The sequence below is a fragment of the Chiloscyllium plagiosum genome, unplaced genomic scaffold (genome assembly GCF_037043375.1).
Source record: "Chiloscyllium plagiosum isolate Xiang-an unplaced genomic scaffold, Cpla_swu_hap1 HiC_scaffold_38, whole genome shotgun sequence".
Taxonomy (NCBI): Eukaryota; Metazoa; Chordata; class Chondrichthyes; order Orectolobiformes; family Hemiscylliidae; genus Chiloscyllium; species Chiloscyllium plagiosum.
In genome coordinates, this window is record NW_028270176.1 from 12,488,090 (window position 1) to 12,498,520 (window position 10,431).

General features: G+C 43.7%; 1 protein-coding gene across 1 annotated transcript; it reads left to right on the forward strand.

Annotated features, from left to right (window-relative positions):
* Positions 1–1,033: 1,033 nt before the first annotated feature.
* On the forward strand, positions 1,034–8,933 carry LOC148138998 (uncharacterized). Its single transcript, XM_087980987.1, has 2 exons — positions 1,034–1,476; positions 8,502–8,933. Exon 1 carries the CDS (start codon positions 1,034–1,036, stop codon positions 1,451–1,453), a length of 420 nt encoding a protein of 139 aa, XP_087837113.1. The 3' UTR covers positions 1,454–1,476; positions 8,502–8,933.
* The last annotated feature ends 1,498 nt before the right edge of the window (positions 8,934–10,431 follow it).

Here is a 10,431-nt window from a genome sequence, read left to right on the forward strand (position 1 = left end):
GGCTGGATGTGCATTTTGGGCGACATGGACCAATCTGTGTCAAAGGGGCTGTGCTCTAGATCTCTATGACTCTGAGATGTTGTAGGAACAGGATTTGGTGCAATTCAACACACAGGCCTTGATTCAATTTTTGAAGGTCTGCAGTGGACATAAGATGTAGACAGGCAGGAAGATGGAAGAACACAGCAAGCCCTGCAGCATCAGAAGTCAATGTTTCGGGTGTAAGCAAGGAGTGGGGATGGGTGTGAAGCTGCAGATAAAGAGAGTGGTGGGGGTGCTGGGTGGTGAAGTGGGGATAGGGGAAGACAGGTAGCAGGTATGGCCTGGTTGGTCAATGGGAGGAATGAATTCGGTTGGTGGCAGGGAGCAGTAGAAGGAAGGGGGGGAGGGGCTGGGAAGGGAATCTGGAGATGGAAAGGGAGGTTATTTGAAATTGGAGAACTCAATGTTGAGTCCTCCAGGCTGTAGGGTGCCCAGGCAGAAGATAAAGTGTTATTCCTCCAGTAGGAGCTGAGGCTTGTTGTAGCAATGGAGGAGTCCAAGAATGGTCATGTCGGAAAGGGAGTGGTTGGGGGAATTGAAATGGGTGGTGACCGGGAGGTCCGGCTGCGATGCTCGGTGAACCGTTTCCTAAGTTTACGTTTAGTCTCCCTGATGTAGAGAAGACCACATCGGGAGCACCTGATGCAATAAACTAAGTTGGAAGAGAGGCAGGTGAACCTCTGTCTCACCTGGAAGGACTGTTTGGGGCTCTGGATGGAGGTGAGGGGAGGTAGTGTAGCGGCAGGTTTTGAATCTTTCTGGTTGCGGGGGAAGGTACCTGGGGGTTCTATGGTGAGAGTGGCATGAACCAATAAGATGTAGCAGCTGTGGGATCCAAGATGGCGGTGACCCAGCAAGTCTGAGTCTATAGTGCTCCTCCCAAGACTTGGGCAAAGTGGGCCACCCACCCCCACCACACTCACCAAATCATTTAAAATTTCTGTTTAATTTAATTAGTTGCTTAGTATTAAATTTAAACAATTTAGTAAAAATGACCAAAGGGAAGGGAGCCCGCAGCACTCAGCAAGCAGGAACCCCTCCCCCACCCTCTCCACCTGCAGCAGAGGCATCCGCAGCCGCCCTGGGGGATTTACCCACGGTGGCGAGCCTTGTGGAAATCATCTCTAAACTGGATGCGAAGATCGACGCTTTTATTGAAGAATCCCGAAGCCGATGGGACTCCCTCTTGGCCGCGCTGCAAAAGCACGACCGAGACATTAAAGAAATCGAGCGCCGAGTCGGAGGGGTGGAGCTAAAGGCCGTGACCTCCGAAACTACAGCGCAATCGGCCGTGGATCGGGTCCGGACTCTCGAACAGCGAGTCCGGACCTTAGAGAATCATATAGATGACCTCGGGAAGAGGAAGGCCAGCTTACAGCGTTCCTCGAGCAGTGGCTGCCGCAGCTTTTAAATCTGGAAGCTGGATCAGGCCAGGTAAGGGTAGAATGGGCCTACCGGGTCGCAATACGCAGGCCTGGCTCAAACCAGCGCCCCCGCCCGGTCCTGTTCCGGCTGCAGAGCTGTAAGGAGAGGCAGATACTCCTAGAAGCCTCTAGAAATCTTGGAAAAGATTTCCAAGCCATGATCTATAAAGGATCCAAGATCATGTTATTCCAGGACTTTTCCCCAGCTCTGGTCCGAAAGAGGAAGGCATTCAATGAGGCGAAGAAGTGTTTAAGGGACTAAACATTCAGTACACTGGGGGGTTTAGTTAATGTTGGTGGGGGGAGGTGGTTACCTTATTCTATTTTACCTCTGTCTCTAGGAGCGGGTTGTTTTCCCTTGTTATTTTGTATTATTATATTTAGTTATTATTTGTTGAGGTTGTAATTTTATAGTTATATATGTTTATACATGGTATTAACATTACCAAATATATCCAGGTGTTGGTGTGGATGAGGATGGGGGGTGGGGGTAGGGTGCTCACTGTTAACTCTAGCTTTGTATTATTATATCTGAATTCTCCTCATCCTATTGAGGAGCGCCTGGGTCAAGGGTGGGGCATTGGTTGGGAGAGGATACGATGGACCTTTGGAAAGGAAGTGACATCCCCTGGGAACAAGGGGGAAAATCTCCATTTAAATACTTTTTTTATTATTTAGAAATAGTTTTTTATTATACTGTTGTGAGTGTATTAGAGAGCCTTTATTTTTGTGAATTTTATATGCTCTATGCTTGGGATGTTCTGGATAGGGTTTCCTCTCCTGAGGGGTCTCGGATCTGCCCAGACGATTATGGTTGATCAGTCGTTTAAGTCGTGCACCTGGAATGTCAAGGGGAGTAATTCGCCAGTCAAAAGGAAGAAAATATTATCAAACCTCAAGAAAGAAAGAGTTGATATAGCTCTCCTACAGGAGACACACCTGTTGGATAAATAACACTTGAAATTACAACAGGGTGGATTTGATCAGGTCTTTTATTCTTCTTTTAGCTCAAAAAGTAGGGGAGTTGTTATTCTTATTCAGAAGAATTTCCCTTTCAAAATTCTAAATCAGATAAAAGACGAATCTGGACGATATATTCTGATTAAAGCCCTTATAAATGGAGAGGAATATGGGATTTTAAATTTGTACTGCCCCCGGCACACCCCTTTAAATTTATAACGGAAGCCTTCTCAAAATTGATGGCTCTTGGTGCCCGTCATACAATTATAGGGGGAGACTTTAATTGTATTATGGATCCGGAAATAGATATGATTCCCAAGAGTACTGCAGGAGTATCTCCCAGATCTAGACAATTAGTGGATCTGATTTTTCTTTTTACTCCAATCCACATAAATGTCATACCAGAATTGATATGTTTTTTGCCCCGATTTTTAAAAATTCCATATCATCCTGTAAAATAGGTAGTATAGCAATTTCCGACCACGCTGCTGTATATATGGAAACTAAGGCGAGGAACAACGGGACATCCCCTCGGCATTGGCGTATGGACCCCTTCCTAATGAAAGATAGTAAATTTGTAAAGTACTTCTCTCAAGAATTTAAAACTTTTTTAGAAATTAATTTAGGTACGGCGAGCAACCCATCAATGATGTGGGAGACCATCAAAGCTTACACGCGAGGTTTGATCATCTCCTACTCAGCGACCCAGAAAAAGTTAAACGGAGAACAACAGCGTCTGCTCGAAGCTCGCTTAAAAGCAGCTGAAACAGCATACGCTGATAGACCTTCTATCATCAAATTGCAAAGGATTACGGCCCTTAGGACAGCTCTAAACACTATGCTTACTCAAATGGCTAAGAGGGAAATATTATTTGCAAAACAAAGGTTATATGAATTTAGCGACAAACCGGGTAGATACTTAGCATTTCTTGCAAAGAAAAAAAAAGGCCCCTCAAACTATCACGTCTATCAAGGAAAGTACGGGTATTTTGACTCATGATCATAAAAGGATTTATACAATCTTTAGAAAATTTTATTCTGATTTATATAAATCGCAGGATGTGAAGACAGGACTAGGAGGATGCAATCATTTTTTAAAAAAATTGACCTTTCTGGGCCTAACTCCGGAACAGGTATCGGTCTTAAATGCTCCCCTAACAGTCCAAGAAATACTTGACGCAATCAGGCAATTTCAGAGCGGTAAGGCACCTGGCCCAGATGGTTTTCAAGCTGAATTTTATAAAGAATTTACAGAAATATTGGCTGGTCCACTTATGGACATGTAAAACTATGCATATAGTCAGGGCTGTCTCCCGCCTTCGCTGTAAGAGGCAAATATCTCTCTTAACCTTAAAAAAGGAAAGGAAAGGATCCAGAAGATTGTGCGTCATACAGACCAATATCCTTGCCAAATGTAGATTTTAAAATCCTTTCTAAAATGTTAGCACTGAAACTAGAAAGGGTACTGCCACATATCATAAAGGAGGATCAGACGGGGGTTATTAAGGTCCGTAGATCATATTAGAAGGGTTTTGAATATGATTCAAGCCTGCCGTCAGGGAAAGATACCAGGAGTAGTAGTTTCATTAGACGCGGAAAAGGCATTCGATAGGGTTGAATGGTCATATTTGTTTTACACATTGGAAAGGTTTGGCGTTGGAAAGGTGTTTACCAAATGGATCTCAACATTGTATAGTGATCCCAAAGCAGTTGTGGTTACCAATGGATTAGGTTCGGATAGCTTCAGTGTGGGTAGGGGCTGCCACCAGGGATGTCCTCTCTCGCCATTGTTATTTACGCTAATAATTGAACCACTAGCAGAAGCTATATGGGCTGATCCTAATATAACGGCCCCGAGGATTGGTACAGGTAAACATAAAATCACCCTTTATGCAGATGATGTTCTTCTATTCCTCAGTAATCCTCTGATGTCCGTACCTCGCTTAATCCAAGTTATTAATACATTTAGCGCATTCTCAGGCTATAAAATTAATCTCAAAATCGGAGGCTATGCCAATGGGTGGCCTTGCTATGATACCCCACTTAGTGGACGGATCCCATTTTCCCTTTCGTTGGTCCCTGGAGGGTTTCTTATATTTAGGCATTTTTATTACCCCAGTACTTGGTCAGTTATACAAGGCTAACTTTGTGCATTTACTGGAGAGGATAAGGCAGGACTTCCAGCGATGGGGAGACCTTCCAATCTCCTGGCTGGGTAGAATAGCACTAATTAAAATGAATGTCCTGCCCCGTCTCCTATACCCTATGAGAATGCTTCCGGTGATGCTGCCGAGGCTGGCACTACGTAAATTATATGGCTGGTTGGGTTCCTTTATCCGGAATCATAGACGGCCCCTCATTAAGCTGAAGAAGCTACAGCTGCCACAAGCAAGGGGAGGATTGGACTTCCCAGATTTTAGGAAATATCAGTTAAGTTCCCTATTAAGTTACATAGACAATAGACAATAGGTGCAGGAGTAGGCCATTCAGCCCTTCGAGCCTGCACCGCCATTCAATATAATCATGGCTGATCATTCCTAATCAGTATCCTGTTCCTGTCTTATCTCCATAACCCTTGATTCCACTATCTTTGAGAGCTCTATCCAACTCCTTCTTAAATGAATCCAGAGAGTGGGCCTCCACTGCCCTCTGGGGCAGAGCATAGCTGATTGGGTCTTGTCTGATCCACAATCAATCTGGCTGGACATCGAGGCTTCTCAAGTAAAATGCCCACTTATTAACCTTTTATTTTCAGACAAGAGGAAAATCATTACGGATCACTGTAAAAACCCTATAATACTAAACACAATTAAAGCTTGGAATATAATGCGGCAAAATGAGGGCAACTCACATAAAACATCCCCCCATGCGCCGATAGTGGGAGCATGGGGATTCCAACTGGGGTTTACAGACGCCACTTTTAAACTCTGGAGATCCAGGGGTATCTCATGTCTAGGGGACCTATTTAAAGATGGGGTCCTGATGTCTTTTGAACAGCTGCGTCAGAAATTCGGATTACCTAATGGAGACCTCTATCGATACTTCCAAATTCGAGATTATATACAAAAGAAGACTACGTTATTAGATACTCTTTATAAATCAGATAGAGAATGTAGAGTACTACGACCAATGGGGGTATCCTCCATCAGTACTATTTATCATTTACTACTTGATGAAGTATCGGGAGATATGGACAATCTGCTTAAAACATGGGATCAGGAATTGGGACTAGAAATCTCTATAGAAACGTGGAATGACATTTGGGAAAACGCCAGAAGAATCACCATCTGTAACAGAACTCAGGCTATCCAGCTGAAGATACTTCATAGGGCCCATATAGCACCGGATCGATTGGCAAAGTTTAAGGCAGGAGCATCTCCAATGTGTCCAAATGTAAAATAGAGGTGGGCACTCTTGTACATTGCCCATGGACCTGTCATAAGATCCGTAGATACTTGACTAAAGTAGCAAGTACCCTGACAGAAACTTTAGGAACGGAAATTAAAGTGGACTCTGTATCTCTCCTTTTGGACTTTTTGAACTTTCCCTCCCTGGATATGCACGGGAAGAGACGATTTTCTATTCTCTCTTTCTGTGCAATGAAAAATATTTTGGTAAACTGGGTGGCTGAGGGCCCCCCTGGACTTTCAAATTGGCACAGATTAATTATGGAATGTATTCCCCTTGACTTCCTTACAAACATGGTGCACCGACAGACCAAATTATTTTATAAAATATGGCAGCCCTTCTTGAATTATATGAATACAGTTATTTTGGCTATCCTAACAAGGGCTTTTATTTAATTGAGATTACGAACCTGGCTGGTCCGGGGCCCCTTGGGAGAGGAATCCTGCACGAATACAGGTTTTGTTACATTTGATGTTAACATATTCCGAGCATGTATCTCACTACCCAATTTCTATGTTATCCGTTGCTTTTTGTTTCTCTTTCTCGTATTTGAATAATGTAAGAGACTTAATTATACACTCTGGTTAGTTGTAGGTTAGATTAGTAGTTAGTTGAGTTTTGTTTTTTTCTTTCTCGGTATTTTTCTTTTGTTAAATTTTGGTTATTATATATTTAAGATTTAATTGTATATCAATGTTTGTACTTGAGAGTTTTGTTTATTTTTGTAAACTTGTAAAAATGTTAAATTTCTAATAAAAATATCTATTAAAAAGATGTAGCAGCTGAAGCTGGGCATTCAGCCCATTGGGAATCAGCCGCTATTCAATGGGATCGCAGCTGATCTGATCATCCTCACGTCCAGTTTTCTGCCTTTTCCCCCATAATCCTTTTACCCTTACTGATTAAAACTTTGTCCCCTTGGCCTTGAGTATATTCAATAAGCCAGCCCCATCAGCCCACTGGCAGGCCTACATGAGGTAGGAAGCCCATCTAATGTGGCACCACAGTGGCAAACAGAGTGGCTTAACCTCTGCTGCCTGGCATGGAGAGAGATGGAGTCACAAGAGGGCTTACCATCAACTTCTGAGGGCAATGAGTAATGGTCAATAAATGCTTGCCCAGCCAGTGACATCCGCAATCTTCGAATTGAGAAAGAAATGCTTCATAGGATATCGGTATGTACAGTACTATGACATTTTCCAGCTAACTTGCTCTTGGGTGACTGTCTGGGTGGAGTTTGCACGCTTTCCCCATGTCCACATAGGTTTCCTCTGGGTGGTCCAGTTTCTTCCCACAGTCCAAAGATGTCTCAGTTAGGTGGGTTGGCCATATTAAATTGCCTCATAGTCTCAAGGGATAGGCAGGCTAGATGGATTAGCCATGGAAAATGTTGTAGTACAGTGATGGGGGTGGGTCTGGGTGGGATATTCTCAGAGGGTGGATGTGGGTCAAATGGGCCAAATGGCTTGCTTCACGCTTTAGGGATTCTGCAATTTAAAGAGGGGTGAGAGATGTGAAGTGAGATCACATAGTTTCTTGTCACAGGGGCTCATTTTCTAGGAATGGATAACAAAGGTCATGACTTTCATTTCTGGTTAAGTTTCATTTTGAGATGGAACATTTTAGCATTGAGCCATTCCCTGTTTACGTATTTCCAGTGGCTAGTTCTTGGGCAACTTGCAAGCACAGAAAAGGTTGATTTAAAGAAAACTGAGCTCGGGACAAATAAAAATGATACCTTCAGTCAAAATCTGCAAATAATACCACTTGGCTTTATGGGCAGCATGGTGGCTCAGTAGTTAGCACTGCTGCCTCACAGTACCAGGAACCTGGGTTCGATTCCTATCTCAGGCGATTGTGAGAAGTTTGCTCATTCTCCCCGTGTCTGTGTGGGTTTCCTCCCATAGTCCAAAGATGAGCAGGCCATGCTAAATTGCCCATACTGTTAGGTGCATTAGTCAGTGGTAAATATAGTGTAGGGGAATGGGTCTGGGTGGGTTACTCTTTGGACGGTCGGTGTGGACTTGTTGGGCCAAATGGCCTGTTTCTATACTATAGGGAATCTAATCTAAGGTTGTTCCCTGAAGGACATTAATGATCCAGATGGATTATTCCTGAATCAACAACAGCCATCATTTCCTTCCAGGGAGTTGGAAATATTTCCCTGAATTTAATTGATGACTTTGTTTGCTACATTTTTGATCTTCGTGACCCTTTTGCCAGAACAGAAACTGGAACTTTAGCACTGTTTTCTCTCTCTCCAAAGATGCTGAGTTTCTCCAGCAATTCCTGTCTGTCTTTGTTTCATATCGCCACTGTCCCTTATTTTATTTTAAGAAATTGTTTCCTTTGGGTATGGGCCTTTCTAAATGAAAAGTCCACTGACCCCACTCCAACAGTTCTAACACTCTAAGACTTGAGACAAACTTTACCCTGGTTTAGAGCGGGGGAATAAAGAAGTGAATTTAAGGTTACATAAAAGTGTATCCCCTTATTTTGAGCTTCTCACCAAGAGGAAGAGCATTCTGTCATCATCAATCCCATCCAGGCCACTTTGTGATCTCATATTTGTTTCAGCTCTGTGGGAAACAGGACATCACCACACCAAGAATCAGCCAAATAAAGCTTCTCTGAACTGCTTCTTACACAAGTATATCCTTTCTTTAGAAGGGAGACCCAAACTGCAATGCAGAGCTTCAGGGGTAGGCTCACAAGAGGAGACCTAGCAGCATCGGCAGTATCGATGAGGTGGACCTGAAGTGGACTCGTGGTGGCGGTGGAGTTGGGTTTTGGCTGGTGTGGTAATCGGTACCATCTGCATTGGTAAGGTCCAGTGAGGAGTCAGTGTCAAAGGCATTGGTGGAGGAAAGATGGCACTGAAGAGCGGGCAACCTTCACTCCATCGGCAGAGGGGACTCGTGCCTGACCACAGGCCCATGGCCCAGCACTTAACAAAGACTGTAAAGGTGAACACCAGGTCTTTATTTTTCTTCCTTTACTTCTATATTTTGGTTTATTTTTGAGTTCTAAGAAAGAGCTGGACAGCAGTGATGCTATACAATATTTCTCACTGTATTTTATAATAAAATACTTGTGACATTAAATAAATCAAATATTCATCAATGCCCCAGAATTTCCTTCTGTTGAAATAACATTAGTCTTCCGGCCAATGTGACAGCATCTCAGTTTTCACACATTATGTACCATCTTGCATGCTTTTTCCACTCGCTCAAACCAACTACACCTTTTAGAATAAAATAGAATCCCTACAGTGTGTAAACAGGGCTTTCGGCCCAACAAGTCCACACCAACTCACCGAAGAGTAACCCATCCAGACCCATTCCCCTACCCTATTACTCTACCTCTACCCATGGGTAATACACCTAATCCACATATCCCTGAACACTATGGGCAATTTAGCATAGCCAATCCACCTAACCTGCACATCTTTGGATTGTGGGAGGAAACTGGACCAAACCCACCCAGACACAGGGAGAATGTGCAAACTCCACACAGACAGTCGCCCAAGGTTGGGATCAAACCCATGTCCCTGTCACTGTGACTGTGAAGCAGCAGTGCTAACCACAGAGCCACTATACTGTCCTTTTGTCTTATCTTCTCACTGCTTTGCAAGATTTCTACAAACAGTTGGCCCCTTCATCTAAATCATTAATACAGTTTGTACATGCAGAAGCCACAGCACCAAATCTGTGGAACATTATAAGAAACTTGCACATTCAATAATTACAAATTGCCAAGCTGAAAATGACACATTAAACATAACCACTAAGTTCCAGTGAGCATCAGTGTGTACGGAACCGTACCCCAGTGAGAGTGTGTGTGTCCCTGTCCCAGTGAGAGTTACTGTGTGGCAGAGTCTGTGTGTGTGTCCCTTCCCAATGTGTCTAACTCCGTGCTGTCCCTGTCCTGGGAGTCTTTGATGTGGACAGTGTACAGGCATCATTACTATGTGTCGAGAGTCATCGAGTCCTAAAGCACAGAGACAGGCCCTTTGGTCCAAACTGGTCCATACTGACCAAAATGTCCATCCCTCCAACCTCATTTCCTGATAAAGGGCTTAAGCCTGAAATGTCAATTCTCTTGCTCCTCGGATGCTGCCTGACCTGCTGTGCTTTCCCGGCAACACACGCCCCATATACATATTACATTCTGTGTAAAAGCGTTGCCTCTCAGGTTCCCTTTTATTCTTTCCCCTCTAACCTTAAACTGATACCCTCTTGTCCTCAATTTCCCAACCTTGGGAAAAAGAGTGAATGCATTCACCATATCCATGCCTCTTGTAATCTTATAAACTTCTATAAAGGTCCCCCCCCGCCCCCCCCCCCCCCCCAGACTCCTATGCTCTGAAAAGAAAAGTCAAAATTTGTCAAACCTCTCCCTATAACTCAGACCCTTGAGTCCTGGCAATATCCTTGTAAATTTCTTGTGCACTCTTCCCAGTTTAATAACATCCTTCCAGTAGCAAGGTGACCAAAACTGAACACAATACTCCATATGCAGCCTCACCAATATCCTGTACAACAGCAATATAACTTCCCAACTTCTAAACTCAATGCCCTGACTGATGAAGGCCAGT